This window comes from Morone saxatilis, unplaced genomic scaffold, assembly GCF_004916995.1.
Source record: "Morone saxatilis isolate NCDOM2014 unplaced genomic scaffold, NCSU_SB_2.0 Contig16, whole genome shotgun sequence".
Taxonomy (NCBI): domain Eukaryota; kingdom Metazoa; phylum Chordata; class Actinopteri; family Moronidae; genus Morone; species Morone saxatilis.
The window spans coordinates 4,009,030-4,030,472 of record NW_023339718.1 but is presented as its reverse complement, the minus strand read 5'-3'; the positions used below and the strand labels follow the sequence as shown (position 1 = coordinate 4,030,472).

At 41.3% G+C, this 21,443-nt stretch overlaps 1 protein-coding gene across 1 annotated transcript in view; it reads right to left on the bottom strand.

Moving 5' to 3' along the window:
* Window positions 1–21,443, bottom strand: part of si:dkeyp-14d3.1 (transmembrane protein 132C) — a 121,022-nt gene that overhangs the window by 28,309 nt on the left and 71,270 nt on the right. The window contains exon 4 of the mRNA XM_035658151.1: window positions 12,367–12,553. Within this exon, the coding sequence (XP_035514044.1) occupies window positions 12,367–12,553 (187 nt within the window). The remainder of the gene's footprint in view (window positions 1–12,366; window positions 12,554–21,443) is intronic.

The following is a 21,443-nucleotide window of genomic DNA, read 5'->3' as shown; positions in this document are numbered from 1 at the left end:
TAAAAGGTCCTGACTATTGCATACCGTAAATCCTGCTTCTAACACATCAACTTGAGGACAAAATGTTCACTTGCTGCCTAATATATCCCACCCACTGACAGGTGCCATCCAACGGGATAATCAGTGTTATTCACTTCATCTGCCAGTGGTCATAATGTTATGGCTGATCAGTGTATGTATATATATATTGTGTACCCAAGTTTTGGGGCAGTAGGCTCTTAAAAAAGAAAAGGAGGTGTTGTCCTTACCAGGGCAAAAATGCCCTCACAGGGCCCCTTTACAACATGAATCCTCAAGGTTACGTAATAATGCAGATGTAACATTAAGGCCCCTAGATTTAGAGTTTATATTGTACTTTTAGTAGTGCATACAGTATCAGTTGCCATGTTGCTATGGCTGTTTGGTAATCAAACCTAAAAGGAGAAGCAGAAGCTATAGCCTAACATTGTAAACAAGTAGCCTATCACCTTTGAGCATTGGTTTTTGAGTGGTGATGAGGTAACAACATAACAGCTGTGCACAAAATCTGAATTGTGAAATCCCTATAGCTATTATAGCACTTTAAAAAGGCCTTTGTGTGAAATGGGTAAAAATGAGCATTGATCAGAACAGAGGCTTATGTGACCCAAGTTCTATTTGTCTCATCTTTGTCTCCTTTACTTCTCTGTACCTCCCCATTTCTTTGTCTTCCCCTTTTTGCCACCCTCCCCTCTCCAAGTGAAAAAGATAAGTAATAATAATAACATCTATATAGAAATGCTTAGACAAAGAACATGAGAGACATTAATATTTAATTGTAAAAATGCTCTTAATAGAGAGGTTTCTATGCATGCGGCATGCTTTGTAGTTCACTTGATTCTCCACTGATGATGCTGGTGTTTGTGCTTTACTTACAAGCCAATCTGCCCCCTTAAGTCTCACAGATAGGAGTCTTTTTGTTCAATAATCTTTGGGAGAACTGCCTGTCTGCTTTATCAAGGATCTCTCTGTTAGCATTCAGCACGCTGCTGTGGCTGGTAATGTGCTCTGGGCCGTAATTTCTGCCTGTGTCTCGGTTGGATCTGAAAATAAGTGAGATTTATGGTGTCAGCCTGAGTGACACAGGCAGCATGAGAAGTAGCGAAGCTACCCGTCCTGGTGTTGCGATTAGCCTCTGCTTCTACAGTACCCTGCACTAACACATCCACATTCTGACCCCACCATCCTGGCTACTGAAACAAATGAACAGGTCAAGCACAGTGGTGAGTTGGGGATTTTAGGGCTTGCATTATTCATGGTTGCAGCACAGAGAAGAGAAGGTGGTAAATAGTGTGTACATGTTAGTACTGTACTGTTTGTCCGTCCTAAAGCCAACAAGCTGTCCAGATAAAACCCAAAGTCAGGGTAGTAAAAAACCCTATAAGCCAAAACCACCGTAATTGATGACTTGTCATTGGACATGAGTCTCTTTATGATCTTTCATGTCATTTCAAGAGCAAATGCATTAAAAAGGTCCATGGAGTATGCCAATAGTCAACTAACCTATGGTGAATAAAATATTCATAGTTCTGATAAACATTTTCTTCCCCTGGTGATAAAGTGTGTGTACGTGTAAGGAAACTGAAATGTGAGTAGAGGGATAGTGAATTATATGCTGTAGACATTAAACGCCACTCAGACAGTGTCCTGAAGCTATTAAGCAGACTAAAAGAGACATGTCCTTTCATCAGCCTCTCTCTCCACATTGTGCAATGCTCAATGTGGCACTTCCTCTCTTCTATTCCAGTGGGCCTTTAATTGGCTAGAAGCGAGAAACACGGAGGAGAGTGGGAATAAAGGCCTTGGTAGCACCATGCAGAGCGATACATCACTGCATGACAGCGCATTGAAGTGTTGGGATGGTTGTGAAGCCAACACACTGCCTTTTAATGAGGGTCTCTCCCTTGCTCCCTTCTTTTCTCTTCCCATCTTGGTCCTCCAAGAATGAGCCACTTCCTCCCCTGTCTTCCCTATTCCTTGTTTCTTCCCGGCTGACTGGATGAAGGTGGCTGCAGTACGTTGCACACAAAGAACCATCTCCGGTGGGTGGTGGTGCCCGGTCTGAGGTACATGCCGGTCAGAGATCTGATATGCTCATTACTGTTGGCTGTGGCTGGTAAGGAGAAGATTAACTTGATGGCTGCTCTGATAATGGATCCGCTCCAGAAAGTGTCATTTTAAAAGGAGAGGTAATGAGAGATCATGGTGAAGATCACATGGACAGGATGAATCAGTGCCTCGGCATTAGCAGGCATGTCGAGGGCCACTTTAGTAGGTAGGCTAACTTATTCAATAATTAAGAGACATTAGGGAAAGGGCACTTCATTCTCTGTCAATGTACAGAGTGGAAGTCAACCACACAAAAGTGGCAATATATGAATGAGATTGTGAATGTGTTTTGGGGGGCTGTTATGGAGTGTAAATTGTGGCCAATAGTACATTATTGGGTGAAACTTCTAAAATTCTTGATTATTCTTACTTAGACGTATAGGACATTTTTGCTATTTGAATGCATTTTTAGTCAAACATCTGGACTAGACCATCTGCTGCTTATGACCTGACTCTGCTGATAAGCTCACGACAACAAATGTTCTGCCAAAGATGTAACCTTGCGAGGCAGCTGGGCTCACAAAATCATGTGAGAATTCATCTTGCCTGGCTTCAATCTATGCGCTTGTGTCCAACCAAGGTGGTTTAGACCAAAAGGTTTCATATGAGGAACTACTGCAGCTACAGCATGAGCTATGGGTTTGGTTTAATGCTAGGTGTGTGCGATGATGTGAGAATGTGAGAAAACAACAATGGAGGTTGCTAGAGAGGTTAGTGTAGATACTGCTAGCATCCGTTATATCAGAACTAGAGAGTGTTTCTTCACTGAAAGAATAGCAAAAAATGGCACTGAAGGCTTTTCTTGATAGAAAGATGTTTTTCGCTCTTCCCCCAACTATGTTATATGGTACACTCGCTTGCGATAGGCAGTGATAGACGGATGGTTTATCCAATCACCTGCCAAGTATTTTTCCTACTTCCTGCCCCACATTTGCCAATAACAACTTCCCAGATGGTTCTTTGTAATAAACCACCTGTCAGGTTACCACAGCTCCTTCCACCACTCCAATCTCTTCTTAAGCCATTAAGATTTTTGTATTGTAAATTTAAAATGTTTGTGTATGTGTATAGGAAGAGTTCAACATTTTAGGAAAACATTCCTGTTCTGTAAATATGCTGCTGCAGTTAGCTTGTGTGTTTAATCGATACAAAAAAGCTGTTGTTTACTGAGGTTATCTGACCATAAGCAGTCTTCCTAGAGTCTCTGCTGGTCGCGTGACAACCTTCAGAAAGTCACTGAACCCGACAAAGAAAGAGTTCAGCAAATAACCCCCCGCAAAACCACAACTTGCTAGCTAGGTTAGCTGTTTCCCCCTGCTTCCAGACTTAAAGCCAAGCTAAGCTAATGGTCTCCTGGTGGTAGAATTTATCAGACAGACATAAAAATGATGCTTCCTGTAAATCTCCCATAGAACCTCCCAAAGAGCCTTCTCTTTGCCTTGACTTACTGTAAGTGTCTGACTAAAAGAAAAGAAAAAAAGCATTTTACTTCTGAATGTCTGATCTGAATTTAAATTTTGACATTTGGCAATGATCCTTCACACAGTATCTGAAGGAAGAAGTGCTGCATAAACTTGAACACCAACTCCTGAGCTCAGTGGTGGAATGATTTATGTTCTATTGTTGCCCTCACAAACTTTAAACGAAGGGCAACCAATGACGTATCAAGAACTCCCTCTTCATCCTCTGAGCTGCTTGGTCAGTTATGCAAGAGGATTCACACAATAGTTCATGGACGGCATTGATGTTTTAGTCACACTGAATTGCTCTCAGCTGTAAATTATTTATGAGTGCACATGATTTACGAGTACACTTTGACTGCGGGGAACTGTCACAATGACACACTGCTGACATGACCAATCCCCTCTACAAATAATAATTACTGGAAGTTTTTACAATGCATACAGGCTATCTAAGGATCTACGTATTTTTTATCTCAAAGATTGTGAACGTTTTATTTTCACAAGAGACATAGACATTGTAAAGGAAGACATTTTGTGTGTGACCCACAATAGTGTGGGTTTATGAACTGCAGTTATAGTACTCTGTGCTGCATCAGTTCATCTTCAGGGTCTCTCTTGTAAACATGCTTGTCCATAATATGAGTACATTAACAGAGAGCTAAAGTTAGAAATTATTGTGGGCTGGTGCTGGAGGGATTGAGCCACCCGCCGGATCCCAGTGGCCATGAATTGCACCTCATGCTGTGAAAAGGAGCTTGTGAATAAAACATGGATGGACTTGGAAGTACAATATTTTAAGTTTATAGGACAAATCCCCCGCAATTCTCATGAATACAATACCTGTAATACATCTAGATCAATGGGTCAGGAGGGAGGAGTGAGTGTCCCTTGAGAATTTCAAAGACAGTCAGACTCAGCTCCGGAAGAACCAAGGTCAGGCACCAGGGACACAACTGGCTCTCTGCTCACCTAGAGATGAGTGAGACAGACGCAGGGGCTCAGGGGAGGGAGCTGGCGGCTGCTTTGACTGATGCTGGCTCTGCTACAGTGATGTCTCACTGGTGCCCCTGCTGTTTGCCCATTGAGCCGGGGCCCGGAGGCCAGAAGCCAAGGAAACAACCCTGCCTGCGCCAGTCTGCTCAATTTCAGCACGGTATCTATTACACTTGGCCGATCAATGAAGAGTTCTTCACCAACAGCCAACCATGCCTGTGGGAGATGACCTCCTGATCTCTGTCTGATTTCTTCACCCGGCTCTGATCGAGATCCATACTGCCAGCTTAGCTTGGCTTAGCTTGGCTTAGCTGCCCTCTGGACGCGGACCTCTCTCAGCAGACACAAAGGTCAGCTCCACTGTAGAGTCCATTACTGCTAAAAAAATACACACATTTCTCTCAAACCTCAGTGGGCCAGGATTCAAGCCAGAGAATAGAACTGGGCCAGAATGTGAAGTGGGATGTTAACAATTATGGGAAGATGTGAGATATGGACATTTACTCTGTCACTCTGAGATAGATCTGTCACTCTGGTTCCTGCCCTTCACTTCATCTCTGCATTTTTTGCCTTGCTGTACAAAGTATTTTCACCTTAACTGACAGGGTTAGGAAGAACGGAGAGGGCTACAGCGACGGGGATGTAGGTTCACAGCATTCAATTAGAACAACTAGACAACTAGAATTTAAGTGGTTCCAAAGGGTACAGGTCTTAGCCATTTTCTGTAGGCAAATCAAAATAAACCTTTACACAAACGCAGTGTTTATTGGATGAATCACATCATCAGGGTCATTATCTAAGAATTGCCACAGCACAGTAAACAAGTAATTTGACCTCACTTGGTGGAGGAGCTTTGGAAAGCACCGTGGAAAGGTTAGTTTTCTTAGTGGTGAATGATATTCTTCTGATTTGAATTGATGTCACTGTAATGAGAAAGCTTTGCAGAAACAGGCTCTGCAAAATGTATTCATCCAAAGCTCTAATCACATACCGCAGACAAAAAGAAGTTGTGTGAGTATGTGTTTTAAAAGGTAACAAACCCATCCCACTCACTTTTAGCCTTTCAATTAGAAACACATTCAGTGTGTATAGCCTTCCTGAGTGACATTGGAGGAATTTATCATTGAACCTGAGCGTATTTGTTCTTTTTGAAAATAACGCCCACTGCGTGTGTGTGCAGAAGTGTCACGAAACAGTACAGTAATAAATGAGGAAGTGAGTGGGTGAACTACTGTACATTCAGTCACAGTGAAAATGAGTCCTTCCATACACCCTTTTTACATCCTGTGATGGAAAGGAGTTAAGCAACATGGAAACTGTTACGGTGCCAAGAACTCCGATCGTGTTCTGGATTAGGTGACCATTTGTCACAATGTGTTGTCTAATTAGCATTACATGTAGTATGCCACACGTGTATACTGCGGCAGCCTCAATTAGTACTTCTACTTCATCATCAGCCTCTGAGCTGTAGTAGATGCTAATGGCTTGCTCGCTTGGGGTCCATCCATCAGCCCCTTATTGTAAACTGTATGACTCATGCTATGTGGAAAAAAGAATGTTTTATCCTGTGCCACTAAAACACTAGAGGCATGCAACAGAGACTAGTGGAACAGTGTGGCGGAGGATATTAGATGACTGAAATCAGATGCTTTCAAGCGAGGAGTGCCGCACACCCTCTTTTGATAAACAGCTTGCATGATATTACCTGCGCCCATGTGGCATTTCTGCAGGATTAGCTGGCATACAAGTGCTTATGTCTGTATGTCTAACTATGTGTTTGATAAATGGTCCTGCAGATTCCACTTGCCTGGCAGAGAAGATGTGCAATGCAACAGAAGGAATGGAATCGAAAGGAGTAAAATGAAACATTCATTGGAGGATGTTGATAGATGACTTTATCATGGGAGAGCAGAAGTGGCCAGAGAAGGCTGGGGTGATGATGTATTGTTTAACGATACATTGGAGCGGTACGTGAATACAAACGGCTGCTTTCATTTCTCCTCATCTCTATGCCCGCGGATGCCTGTGTGAGTGAGCACAGTTTGGTGTCTCGGCTGGAACAGGAAGACTGATGAGTCCAGATATGATGTATGCCCTGTCCTCCTGCTCCCTCTCCATCACCAGGCATCCACAGCATGGGTAATGATGATGAGGGCAGCCCGGACAGGAGCGTATTACTTCACGATGGTAAAAGATAATGGACCAGCCTCCTACTGTGCAGGGGGAATCTGCTCAGGCATCCAATTACTGCCTTTAAGATCCATCTCAACGTGACCCAAAAAAACACACAGCTCGTTCACACTTTAAGTGAAATGGAGGATGCCAACACAAAGAGGCGGAGGGTGACCAGGGAGGCAATTAATCTACATTGTTAATATATTAATGTATGTTTGTCTGGAGCAGGCAGAGAAATATAGGGAGAGAAAAGAGGAAAAGATCTAAAAAAAAGCAGGTGACGAGAAGACGAGCAGGCAAGCGGTATTACAGTCAACAGACAGAGTTCTGAGGCATTTCTTCGTTCTAAACTGACTAAAACTTTTGAGTACTCTTTTCATTTCTGTGCTTTTGAAATAATTGCTGCATTTGCAGAACTCCTGCTTCACGGTTTGAAATTGGTGACAAAGTGGTGAGCGGTGCTCTGAGCCCTCCCAATGCAGGTGGGTCTGTGACAACACACAGGAGGAGCCCTCTTCAAAGGGAGCGGTAAAAAAGAGAGCTCATCTTTCAAAACGATGTTACTGCTTTCCCAGAGGTGTCACCCATGGCAGAGCCCATCACTTGGCTGGGAAAATGCAATAAAAAGACCTTTTTATAATAATCAATTCCAGCAAGGGCGCAGTAATTTAGAACGCGCCATAAATGGGCATAGGAGCGGATCTGAGGAGTCATTGAAGTAATAGGCCATAAATGTGATCAAACCCAAAATAAGCTTCCCATTACTAATAGTCATTAGCTTTATTACATTACAACTTTTAGAAGACATGGTCAGTTATGGATCCTCATTCGGTTTATGAGATTATTTCTGGTCAAAACACAATTACAGCGGCGTTTCCATTACAACAAAATACAGTCTAGCTTATTAGACTAATTAGTGCTAATTACAGATGAAAGGACCTTCTAAAGCAAAACCACAGAGCTGTTGTGTCAACAGATGCCTTCAGCATGCTCTGTGAAGTCTCTCCTCTCAACTTGATTAAAAAGATTGGAGAATTTCCCCGCGCGTTTCCCCCTTTTTCTCTCTGAGAGTCTGTTACTCCCCTTCTCATCTGCTCTTCTTTTCTTTTTCCTTTCATCTGTAACCTTGATTTACTGTCTACATCACTGAACTTAACAATGATTGCAAAAAAATACAATATCCATAACAATGGCACCAAGCAGACTTCATTAAAAACGGCCTTTAGTCCATCTTTACTTGCAGTTACAGTACCGTAGCTCACTACAAAGGCAGCTAGACAATTACATTTCTTTCAAAGCTCCATTAAGCAATATTTCTGGATATTAACGCCGACTGTCTGTGATGTAATATTGCCAATACTGCTGATCCCACTGAGGATCAACACTACAATCTGCAGCCCCAGCTCTCGGCCATGTTCAGCTCATTACTTTGGCTCTCAGAGACCCTGATCATTTTCTCAGGAGTTAGGGGATGAAGCAAGAGGCAAAAACACGAATATCGGACTTGCCTTCGACCAGTTGTGAGAAAGAGGATTCTGACGGGATGTCAATGTTGCTTTCTTCCTGCTGGGTGTGTAAGTATTGTTTAAACCTTGCCAACAGGGATAAATTGACAGATCAGTAACTGCCGAACCTCAGTCTTAGAAATTTCCACAGAATTTAAACATCACTTCTATGACAAGCTGTACCAAGGGCACAATTATGGGGAGAGGTGACAATAACGGCCCGGTGCTGGCCAAACAGCCGACCACGCATTTAAACTTTTTTATTTTAAAAAAAAAAAAAATTTTAATGCCTTTATTTGAAAGGACAGATAAAGATAGACAGGAAAGGGGGGAGACAGAGAGGGTTGATAACATGCAACATGCAGGTTGGAATCGAACCTAGTAGTTATGGAGTAATATCAATAGAGAAGAAAAGAGAGAGGTAAGATGCCACACAGAAGGAAACCAACATTCTGACAGACTTCTTCAATAAGAAAACTGTTGATTGATCAAGTATATAAGAATGAATACATTGCTAGTGGCATTAGAATGAGCCAGAGGCCACCAAATTTGGGCTTTTACAGCAAACATTTTTCTCCATGTGGGCATGGACTACTTTTTCCCACTGGCTGGTTACTCTATATCCGTGTGGAAAGCCCTGGGTTTATAAGCTAGTTCAGGTTTTTAGGGTACAAGGCTTGTCACTTAAAAACCTGCAACACGTCAATCTAAGACCAACATATAAAGCTGCCTTTCCTTGTATAAGGCTTTCAAATCTGAACGGTGGAAAAAGGTATTATAGTCAGTCAATTTGTGCTCTTTTTTTCTGCTGCTGTACATCTGGAGAAAACTGGAGCAAGATTACAGCCAACAGTCCGTAGCTGAAATAGTAAAAACATGAATTTGGATCTGTGTCTATGTTGTGGGAAGACATCTTTGAGTTTTTTTTAGGACTGACCACTACTCTGTTTGGTTCCCTTATGATATTCCAGTGTTGCACGATTAGAGTTCCCTTTAAAGTAACTCATGAAAAGTCTTCCCTGGTCTCCCAGTTGCTGCACATGTGATTATCATATCTGTCCACCCACATTTCACATTTCAAGTCTCTGTTAGAACTACTCTATTAAAGTCACTTCAGTTCTGTGTTCAGAGTTTGTTTTCCCTTTGGTGGAGGCAACGTGGTGACAGTGGGGGGGTGTTGTGTGTGTATGTGTGTGTGTGTGTGAGTAAGGGGGGTTGACGGCACTGCTCTTACATTACCTTACTTCCTCTTTTCCACTAGCGAGGAGAGTAGCAGGGGGAAGGGAAAGGAACTTATCTGTGGGCCTTTCATGCCACAGTGATCCCAAGTAATCTAATTCAGCCTTCCTCTTTCTCGCTTGTGTGCTTCTCTCATATTGGTGCATGCAGATTGCAAAAGCCTTATGTGAGTGTGTGTCTCTGTGTGTGTGTGTGTGTGTGTGTGCATAAGAGAGAGAGGGGAGAGAAAAGGGGACAGAGGAAGACAGACAGAGTTAATGAGTTCTGAATGTGCCTGCATGTATAAGTATTTGTGTTGTGTGTTAAGTACCATGGGGTGGCTGAGGATGTCGCGCACCTTGGGAAGTTGTCTGTGCACTCAGAAGAAGTGGGGAGAATGTGTGCAGTCTTACGGTAGAGCAAAAGCATAGGAAATAGTCCCAATCAACCTCTTTTAAATAAAAGTCAGATGATGGAAATGTTTGAAATGTGGGTATCAAAGGTATACCCTGATCAGTGAACCTGCTCCTTTTCAATGCACTGTACGCACACACACTCTCTGACATGATAGCAGCTGCTTCACTGACTCACTGACAGGCCCTCTGAACAGAATAGCAAATCAAGGTAAGGAAAAGGGGAAATTAAGCATCACACACACACACACACACACACACACACACAGTACATCATCTGTTTTAGTACACATGAAACACTATTCATCTTATCTCCTGAGAGGCTCCTTCCTAAATTATCCTGCCCCTAATTGATTTAGCCAAGTTTAGCAAATAATGTAATATCAGGTTAATTGAGAAGGATTTTTTGCTGCTGTGAAAAACAGTTACATGATTTATAGTGAGCTATAAAATCTCTTCTTGTACATAAAATGAGCAGAATATTCAGAGTGAAGAAGCAGACAGTTTCAGAATTGATTGATGATCGCATGAGGGGTGTGCGCTCTGATTTTACACTGATTATACAAAAACAATAAAGGAATTATTTCCTCTGATATGGCTTTGGCACAACAGCCAAATCAAATCAATCAAAGAAAGATTTAAAATGTGTTTTTCATTGAGCACGGAGTAGCAAATTCTTTGGTCAATTCTCTTTTTATGAGTGGAGCCTTTGTGAGATAATCATGCAAATCATCTTTGCAATTCTTGTCAGTGGAAGATGTGTGAGCAAAATGTATATTCCTAGAGCAAGGCAAGCAGGGGTGTTAATACATCAGTGACACAATGTGAGAAAAAGGAACAATACTCCGGCATTAAACACACAGCTTCAATTATCCTGAGAATGGATCAGTGGGTGAGGATGCGCCACATTCCTCTGAATCCAGGAACAGCCACCCACACACTTCTATCATCTACACAGCTACGGGCAATACTTAGAGAATAACATTGACACAACAGTCAGGTATGTATCATAGCACCAAAATAGAAATGAATGCAATTTTTGTTTTAGTAATCAGCGTGTCTTTCTCTTTAGGCAACGCACTTGATGTCGCTCATTTTTTCACCTGAATGTTCTTGATCTAAATCAGAAGCGGTGCTCTCCGGGTCTCTGAACAAAGCTGCAGAGATGCGTGAACGGCTCTCTGTGTGAAGTTCTATAGGTGCAGCTTTGGTTAATCTACACAACAGAGTATCTGTGCCTCGCTGAGGGAGACAGACAGCTCCAAGCTTCGCCTCAGGCCAGAGCCACACTCTAGACCCCATCTGACGCCTGCTGGGAGCTACAGATGCTCTCTTCCTGCCCTGCTCCTAAACACACTCCACGGGCACAGACCTACATAACAGCTCTGCCTTCTCTACCTGAGCAGCAGTGGTGGTATTCAGATCCTTTCAGTAAAAGTAGTAATACTACAATGCAGTAAAAGTCCTGCCATCAAAATCCCACTCCAGTGAATGTACATAAGGACTCATTATGCAGAATGGCCCTTTTCAGCATGTTATTGTGTTACTATATTATATGCCTGGATTATTATTACCAGTGCATTAGCAATAGTATGCAGTATATTGATGTTGTAGCTGGTTGTGGCAGAATTCATTTATTTGACATACTGCTGAGTAGTGACAGAGCTATTTATAATTTGCTTTGAGTGCTTTATTCATTGTGGATATTTTTTTTAATTCATTTCCATAGCATTTTCTTTTGTTTGTTTCTTTGTTTATTCTATAAGAATTGGGCAGCACCACATGCATGTTTTTTATTATAATACATTGTGTTTTATGAACACTTGAACACATATTTCATATGTAAAATGTGAAAAACTACAAACTATAACTGTCATGATCAGTTGTCATTGTCAGCTATTAAATCAATCTGCAACTATTTTGATAATGAATTAATAAACTCTGCACAGACATCATTGAAACATCACACTGTAGGAACAAGAAGAAAAACTGATTTCTGACTGGAAAGGGACTTTAAGTAAATGTACTATTTTCCAGGCAGCAGCTGATACAGTGTGTGGCTTTGATTGTGGCCATGTCAGTATATTATTAATATAAATGTATTCTTATCAGCAGTATTTCAATGTCACAGAACTTGGCAACAGAAGCAAATATCCTACTTGCTATTCAAATGTTTAGTAATATATATTTTTTGTTACTTCATCCTTCATTGAGTATCTGTAAAAAACAGACCAGATCAGATCATGAATATGAATTCTTCTCCTTCAGGGTCCCATCAGTCATGATTAAAAGTCCAGAAATTCTCAGCCATTTCCAATGCAAAGTATTTCGGAAAGAAAATATATGCAGGATGGTAATTCAAAGATTCATAATTTCAAATTAAAAGAATATGGTGTTCTACATTATCGGGGAGCACTATTTCACATTCTGAGTGATGAGCGCGCAGCCGTCTCTTTGCGTGGCATCACTCACCATGGCCAGGGGCACGATGCCCGCTAGGTCCTCCTGCGCCAGTCGGATCTCCGTCTCAGCCTCTTGTGTGGCGGCACGGCTGGTCGGGTACTCCACCTGCCAGGCCATCCAGCGGCTGCCCAGCGGCTCTGGAAAACTTTCCATTTTCAGATCCACCTGGAGCACCCTCTGAACTCCCATTTCAGACCTGCCAGAAAAAAAAAGAGTGTCAGTGAATGGTTGGGCTGGTGGCTCGGCCAGAGTAGAACAAGTGTGTGGATGTGTGTGCTCATGTGACCTCATTCAACCTACTGTCCGCTCTAATGACGACAAACGGTTGGGGCTGATGAATGTTTCTGTGACTGAAATGTATGACATTTTACCAAGTGAGATTGTTCAAAATGTCAAGTCCCTTTGTGATTGACTCTCTGGTCAACCCTCTGCTTCGTGGAATAATATCGCCGTCTTTTTCTTTATTCCTCTCACACTTTTCCACAGGTGATGTGCACTGTAAATAGAACCTATAATCTCATGGCTGCTCCTCAAAGCGGGGTTCAAAGGAATGCTCCACCAGGCATCACCCCCGCTAAGGTGTTGATGGTTGGGTTTGTCACCGGTGCCCTTGTTTGCCGTAGCACAGTGTAAATATACAGCATGCTTTGGCACAATCTACGGCAGGTCTGAATTAAGTCAGACAAATGGAGAGCGTTGATAATAAAATTTCCCATGGCGCCATTAGTCTCTGGCGCTCAGAGTTTAAATATAGCCTTGAGGCTGGAAAGGTCAGCTTTACACGGGAGCTGGAGGAGATGGGAAATGGCATAGGATCTGTTAGCCATGTCTTGCGTGTCAAATGGCGGGACACTGGGCCAATAAATTTCATGCGTGGTCTCTATGGCACACCGGCACAAAACAGCATCTTGTAATTTGAGCATGGTGAGAGGGAGAGGGACAGAGAGGAGGAGGGATGAATAAATCCAAGTGGTACTTTATTTGGAGAGGAGAGTGCATGTGAATGTAACATGTAGATCAGTGGTTCCCAACCTTTTTACTTAAGGGACCCCTTTTCTATTATTGAGTAAACAGAATCCTGACAACTAAAAACTGTACAATGAACCCAAACAGTAAACACAATAATTGCAGGAAGTTTGTGTCAAACAAGCGGTTTGGATGAATTTTGCTGTTTCCTGTGAATAATTCTCTGTCTGTTTATTTTTTAAAATCATTTTTAACAATTGTACACACTAAATAGGCTTCTTTGTTGACAGATCCAATGTTTTTTATTTTCATTGTTCTATTAGCTTTTTAGTTGTTTGAACTTTTCCAATGAAGTATGAGGCTGTTTATCAGAGAGTGAAGGCAATGTGAATATAGCTTGTGTTCAGGTCTTCAGTGTTTAGATCTTAAATAATAATCTAAACTTTAAAAATAAAAATTTAATTTAGTTTCTTCATAGAAATGAACAAAATGCTGAGATATAGGTCTACTGTGCCTATTTATGTGGTAGATCTTGGAAAGAACAGAGCAAATGTATGACATCCTAAATTATGAATACGGAAGTAAAAACAGTACAACAATAAATAATAGAAACTGTTTTATCCGCTGCTCGCATATTCACATAGGTCTGACACTACTTCCACATCATTCTCATATTATTCAGTTTCATTCTGAGAGAATGAAAGATTTGTTGCGCAGCAGAGCACAACAACCCAATTTTCACATCCAACAGAGGTGTGTATAAATAATTAAGATGACAACCAAATAACTTGTGTCACATTTCATAACAGCGTACCAATCAGGGTACCGAACCATTGAAGGCGTGGTACAACATCATGGACTTACATAACTGTCCCACAACGCTGTGGAAAAAAGACAGATGCTAATCTCCGGTACAGCCACGAGGTTTATCAGGCAAACAAAGTTAACAGATGATGAACCAAACGTCCAGAAATAAACCTTCGAGGGCTCCGCAGTCGCCGAGCGTCACACAGGACCTGTGTCAGACAGCAGCCCAAATGGCCTACTTTCTACAGCACAGGCAGACTTTTGCTGCAGAGAAATTTCTCTGGCAAACATCACACACTTCATGCAGGCAAGGAGACAGACAGGCAAAAGAATGAAAGTGACTGCACAGCAGAAAGGTTTGGTTATACTGTACCAAGTACAGGAACTGAACTCCCACCTTCACAAAGTTAAAGAGCCTCAAGAAAAGACAGAAAAGTTGACTGTTATTAGCTTTTTCTCCCCTTCAGAGATGTCAGTTTTTCCCCTGCCTGCATGATCCAGTTGGCAGAGTTTAATAGCAGCTGCGAATGCTATGAATTTTATGAGATTTTTAGATTTCTTCCTACAATAAAAAGGCCAACAAAATATTGAGGTTATAAGAATGTATAGTGCAGGGTAAGAATAGTTATTCTGCTTCATTTTAACATGCAGACATGGTGCTAATTCTGTATTTTTTGACACAGAAATATCTAACTTCAAAAGAAGACCCGAGAAGGTGACAGCAATACAAAAATGAGGACGAGTGAAGGGAAGAGAAGCAAAAGGATCTTGGGAAGTGCAAAGTTGAGATCAAGGACAAGGGCGAAGACATGAAAAGACTATCATTTCACTTGGGTGATTTTTTTTACTTCAATTGATGACACTCTTGCATGGAAATGAATGGAAAGTATGGCATCGTGTGGAGAATATATGCAGGTGTGTATAGCCCCTAAAAGGAACTTCATTTTGTATTGATTCTGGCAGCCCCTGTGGACAAAAAGGGTAGTGTTTTCACCACCTTGTTTCGTCTGATTCATGGGAATTTGACACGGTATTATTATTATTATTGACACATTATAATATTATGGTATTATTATTTCTTTTCATGGCAACGCACGCCCTGCGTAGCATTCAAGCAGGAGTAGGAGTTTTCTGTCAAAAAGGCTTTTTAACATGTGATTAACATTGTGAAAGCGTCTACTTTAACCCAAACCATGATATTTTCCTAAAACTAACCTAAAGTAGTTTTGTTCCTAAACCTAAAGCTGTCTGAACCTAACTGGATTGCAACTGAAAACAGAAGATAAGTTAAAAAGAAACGCAAGTTAAAAGTAAACTAATAAAGGTGCACGTCTTCTACTAAACCATTTTAAAATATGGCCAAGCCTAGCACTTGAATGCTACACAGGGTGTGTCTCAGCAAGAAAAGCAGTGGGATTCATAATTAATCTGACCCGGTGGCTGGCATTAAGAATAACTGTATAGAAATATCCAATATTTTCACTTATGGTCTTGTTTGTTTAATGTAGGCCATTTAGAGGCATCAGTATTAAACTGAACCTCCTTGTAGTGCATTTAAGTAAAAAATAGTGAAAGTGTTCCATGCACAAAGCTGTGGCTATAATAAATATGTAATAAGTAATAAATGTTCATGGTGAAAATGGTTTATTTGTGGCATTTTTATGATGACTCTTAAAAACCAAAGCTGCTCCTGGTTGTATATCAAGCTGGCCAATAAGTTGTAAAGCAGATGGCAAAAAGAGGGAACAATAAACGCACATTTTGGGCTCTTTACCTCCCATAGAAAGCCTGGCAGCGGTGTGTTTTTGATTGTCCGCTGCACTTGACCCCCATTGACACACATCATAAAATAAAACCTGACAGAAACATCGGTGTCAGGGTGAATGTGGCCCAGACGTTGAGTCACAGACATCAACCATACACACCAGCATGCCATCCTGAGCCGACCTCTCCTCTCCAAGTCCGCTAATCACATGGCTCACTGGGGGAAACTGTTCATTTCTCTGTCACTTCCAGCATGGGGTCTAATTCAATTAGCAACAAAGGGCCCATGGATGCGTGCCACACAGCTGGCTTCAGCCTGATAATTATCTGTAAACTAGCTCTGACTAAATCTGAAGCCAGACAGACGACCGGAGGGCAGCCAAAGGCAATAGAGAGGGGCTCAGTAGATAACAGGCCGTAAAGTTGGAAGCAGCTGGCCCTGTGGCGTTAGAGACTGGACTCGAAAGGAAATCAGACTTGACAAGGTGCTGCCCGAGAAGGCTGACAACTGACTCACTGAGGATAGCAGGGAGTTGGCTGAGAGGATGCTGCTTAGGCACATTCAGGATGCCCATTAATCACAATGACACCAGCAGATCTGGAGGATACACAGTGACACACAATAGCTTTGCACCATAATGTATGTTTAAGATACTATTTGTGGCATTTTTAAACATCAAAATCACAACGTCAAACCAGGCGTTGACATTGAAAACAGAGGCGATTGTGACGACTGGTGACAATATATACACTGCCAATATCGTCAGCACAAAAGTGTCCAGGAAGGCAAGAAAGACATTACCATAAACCCTGTTTGCTTCCTGTCTCGGTGAATGTTGCATCTATGGCCAAACAGTAAATTTCCCAACAAATTTAACACAATACTCGGTATAAAATTCTATGTGAGTATAGTTACACGCTGTTAAGGTTCTCACTGATGACTTTCTTGGTTTGCTGTTTGGCTAAGCACTTTATTTTTCATTTCAAATACATATTTCAAAGCTAATTTCATCTTAAAATCAGTGATAAGCCTTTACTCTGCAACAATTAGAACAATTATTTTCAGTGTTGATTAATATGCTAATTTGCCAGATCTGCTAAATTCTTTAAGCTCAGCGTGATGGCTTGTTTTGGTAATAATCGATTATAATCGATATAGCTGCTTCGATCAATTAGTGGTTTGAGTTTGGATCCAAACTAACGTTAGGTGCTACTGATCAGGGCAGCAGAAGACCAGCAACTCCCGTGTTCTGTAAGCTAACTGTTTTTGTCAAAGGAGTTTGGTGGCTTTGAAGAGAGTCACATCACAGCTTCAGATCCCCGTCAGAAACGGATGTCTGACAGCAAGATAAAGCGCAAAAATATTCTAAATATAGCGTACACTTAAAAATCCCCTCCAGACATGTTTAACAACATATACAGCCGATTTACAAAACTTCCTTGAGTCTTCCCTTAATGTAATATTTGCTTTAACTTTAAAGTACCTATTTCTTTTCCTTCATTTTTAGTTCATCAAACTATTAGTGATGTCACAAATCATGGCTGCAGGCCCCGCCCCTTAAAATTTAGATTTTCTGTGAGCACAGAGAAACTTTCCACTTTCACCAGATGCATTTGAAAACATCCTTCTAGTTTCAGACTCTGCACAGACAGCATTCTGCACAGTGGAGCTCAAACACCCAACTGTAGGAACAAGAAGAAACACTGTTTTCATTTCATTCTTTTTAAAGTGAGCCTTTTTTAGCACTCCTGTCTGCTTCTCCAAACTGGGGACGTGCCGACCGCCATCTACCATACATAATTCTGACTATGGATGAGAATATCCAAACTAACCCTTTAAACGATCAATCAATGATCCTATAGCTGGAAAATAAATCATTTCATTATACTCTACATTGCAAATATAAAAAGGCTAAAAAACCAGGTGCAGGTGCTTTCAGGTTTACACAAATAGTTTAACTAATATTCTCAACATCTTCCACATGTTCTTTCCAAATGTCTGTGATCAACAAATCCAAACTACTATTGTTCACCTCCTGTCTTCACTAATTACACCCTCTAAAAAAGCTCTTTGCAGAGGTGTCTGAGCTCCATCTCATCTTGATGGAGTACGTTAGAGAGATATTGAATTTAGGCTGCTATAAGGTTAAAGAAAGACAGATTTAAATGTCAAAATGAATAAACAGACACAGGACAAAGTTATTGGAGGAGTTTCCTTTTAAGCAGATTTCTCTAGAGAAAGAGCTGTAATTGAAAGAGCTTCTATTGTGCCATTATCAAACTCGCTGTGCCACTGTGACAGTCCTTGTTTAATCTCTCCCTGATGTGATAGGATCCATGTGTCCACTGCCTCACCCATTGGGGATTAGAGAATAAGAGAGAGACAGAGAGAGAGCCTTTGTGGGATAAATAAAGTGACATTTTCACGTCCAATTTCTTCAGCTCGAATATTTGTAGACATATCTTGGTATTATTGTAACATTAGAGCAACAGATAGATGTCTGGCAAAACATTTGAAGCTCAGGCCTAAGTATGTTTTATGTATAAGATACATAGAGCAAGATGTAGAGTACATACCACGAAGGGCCATAACAAAACTCAACAGAGCAGCACGTAACTCTGCTGATTCACTGTAACAAGAGATGTTGAATGGAAACAGAATGGCAGATGAAGATGTATAATGCAGGCTGGTGGAACCAGAGGAGATTCGGTCCATGGCAGGCGGCTGTGTGTGTGTGTGTGTGTGTGAAGGGGGTCTCATGCAAACTCTACAAACTACTTGTGGAGGAAAAAAAATAATCAAATTTGTGGCTTCAGTGGTGCTTGAAAACAGCACCCTGAAACTCTGCTGTTCTCATGCTCTGTCACCTGGAACAGCAATAAACCAGTCAGCACAATGAAGCCGGGACACACACACACAGCCACACAGACATACACACATAGCTATGCATACATGTATGAGCGTCCTTGGTATATACTGTACAGTGGAGCATCCATGCATGAGTCTGTGCCTGCACACACTGTTGTGGACCCAATCACTCATGCAAGATTACATTTTCTGAATCTAATACAAACATCAATATGCAACGAATGGTCTTGACTGTGCGATATAATCGCCGCTACATGTGTTCGCATGTCCACAAAACCTACATACATGCTACATACAGAAGATACACAATGCACAATGCATATCAGTTTGTGAAATCACATTTTTATATGAAATTGTGTCAACAAGCTATGAGAAATCACAATTACACCATAGCCATGTGCTGCAACATGCACAATAGTGCAATGGTTCCTGACCTTTTGCCCGTTGTATCATCGACTAAACTGAGGACCCCTGACTAAATGACATATTTAATGGATATTTCTATTTTATTATATTCAATGCATAACAGTACAGAAGAACATATAAACTGTAAAAAGTGAACAAAATAACTGCAGGAAGTTTGTGTAAAATTAGCTAATTTCCTGTGAATATTGCATCAGAGATGAGTTTTCCTGATATTTTTAGGAATGTTTTATATATATAAGATTGCAGATATGATATGCAACCTCCCAAGTAAGAATCAGCTTACTTACTCAGCATTTACTAACTGGTATAAACAAATGTCATCCCAGTGTGATTTAATTTCCTTCCGTCCCTTTAAGGGACCCCTTTACAATTATTGAGTAAACTTAATGACTGGCATATTTTATTGATATTTCATATTATATTCAATACATAAAAATAACAGTACAGAACAACTGATAAACTCTACAACTAACCCCAAATAGTGAACTCAGCAACCCTTTATAACAATGTGGATGAATCTTTCTTCCCTCAACCTGAGGGAAACCCATTTAAAGTGAATTACTTCTAACAAGCATCCAGCTCTAAGGTCAGAGCCTCTTTAGGCCTGATTTCTGAAAAAGGACTCCAATGATAACAGCATGAAGCACAATCCCTCCGCTGAGGGAGTCCTGAAGAGAAACCAGAGTCTTCAAGTCACATTTTCATTTCTCTGATTAGCCACTCTGCAATCAAAGCAAATCGCTCAGAGCCTGAATACAGTCTGGCCATGGATACATTTAAAAGCCGAAATGTCAACGCAGACAGTGAAAACATTTCAGCATTGATTCAGAAAGCAAAGAGAAGAAACAGTGCACATGGACAGAGTTTCCATGGATACCTTTTATTATTATAATATCTATTTATAATATCACATTATTAAGTGTGAAGTTAGAGATCTATACAGGAACTTCTGCAAGTTAGGCAGAAGAAACTTGAGTACAAAGACAGGTATGGTAAGTCCATCAGTATCTTTACATTCCACAGAAAAATGTTCCAGTATGTTTCTGTTAAAGTGCACAAAGGGAGAAAAGCCAAAGGGTGGGAAGTGGGGGTTGCGGAGTTGGGAGGGAGAGTAGGAGGAAAAGCACCCTCAGACGCCCATACCCAGCGGACCTTTTCAATTCAGCCTTGTCCAGAACAGACAGAGAGATAGTGACGGGAGGAGAAAAAGGTGTAAACTCCCCCCGAAACACTGTCAGATAAAGGGAAGACAGGAATGAGAATAATAGTGATAAATGTCAGCGAGGTGTAGCTGCCTCTGTGGCTTTGGAGGTTCATGGTTATGCAGAGATACAGTGGCCACGAGAGGGTTAGAGGCGGGTAGACGAGAGAGAAATCGTACAAGAATACAGACACTTTAAGATAATCCAAGAGGAGAAGAGGCTGGATTCATTTGATGATTTAAAAATATGTGAAATGCCAGCCGGCAGCGGATATATGACTCTTCAGTCCATGCGTTCCTTTTGAAGGCTACATGAACCATTGTGGCAGATGAGAGGGAAAAAGCACATGTTTATTGTGCTCTGTTGTCGCTGTAAGTGAAAAAGTACACATCCTTACAGGAAGTCAATTCCTTCAAAAAACTGGAAAAAAAATTGCATTCAGGCACTAGAAGGTTTATAACAGATTTAGAGTGCGCCTTGGTTAAAAAAGTGTCAATATAAAAATTCACTATAGGTTGGACACAAAGTGAGAGGAGAAAAACCTTTATCCCTTTCACCTGACAGCAACAATACATCCCTGCAGCCTGTGAGTACTCTTTCCATCCTCTCCAGGTAAGCTATAAAGATCCCTCTGTACAGAGTGCCTGCCGACAGAGCCCACAGCCAGCAGCACCCAACATTAACTTGTCAATATGACATTCGAAACTAGGCCAATTTTACATTTGATTAAACGTTAATACCAAGCTGCCTCTGAATGTATGGCTTTGTGTTGGTCGTGTGGGCATATGTATGCATGAAAGTATACGTGTATAAGGATCCGTGTGCCTGTGCAGGATTCCTGTATTTCAAACATGTCAAAGTGTTTCCTACATGAAGGCTGCAGTGCACCTGTGATACAATCAAGTGAGCCGGAGCATCCCTCATGTTGCTATCATTTCCTCCAAGATATCCAATACCTTTGATTTATGATGCGTCAACGGACATTCATTTACACGCCTCTAAACTGGCAGGACTAAAGTGGAAGAAATACTAAACTGGGCTGTTAAAAGAAG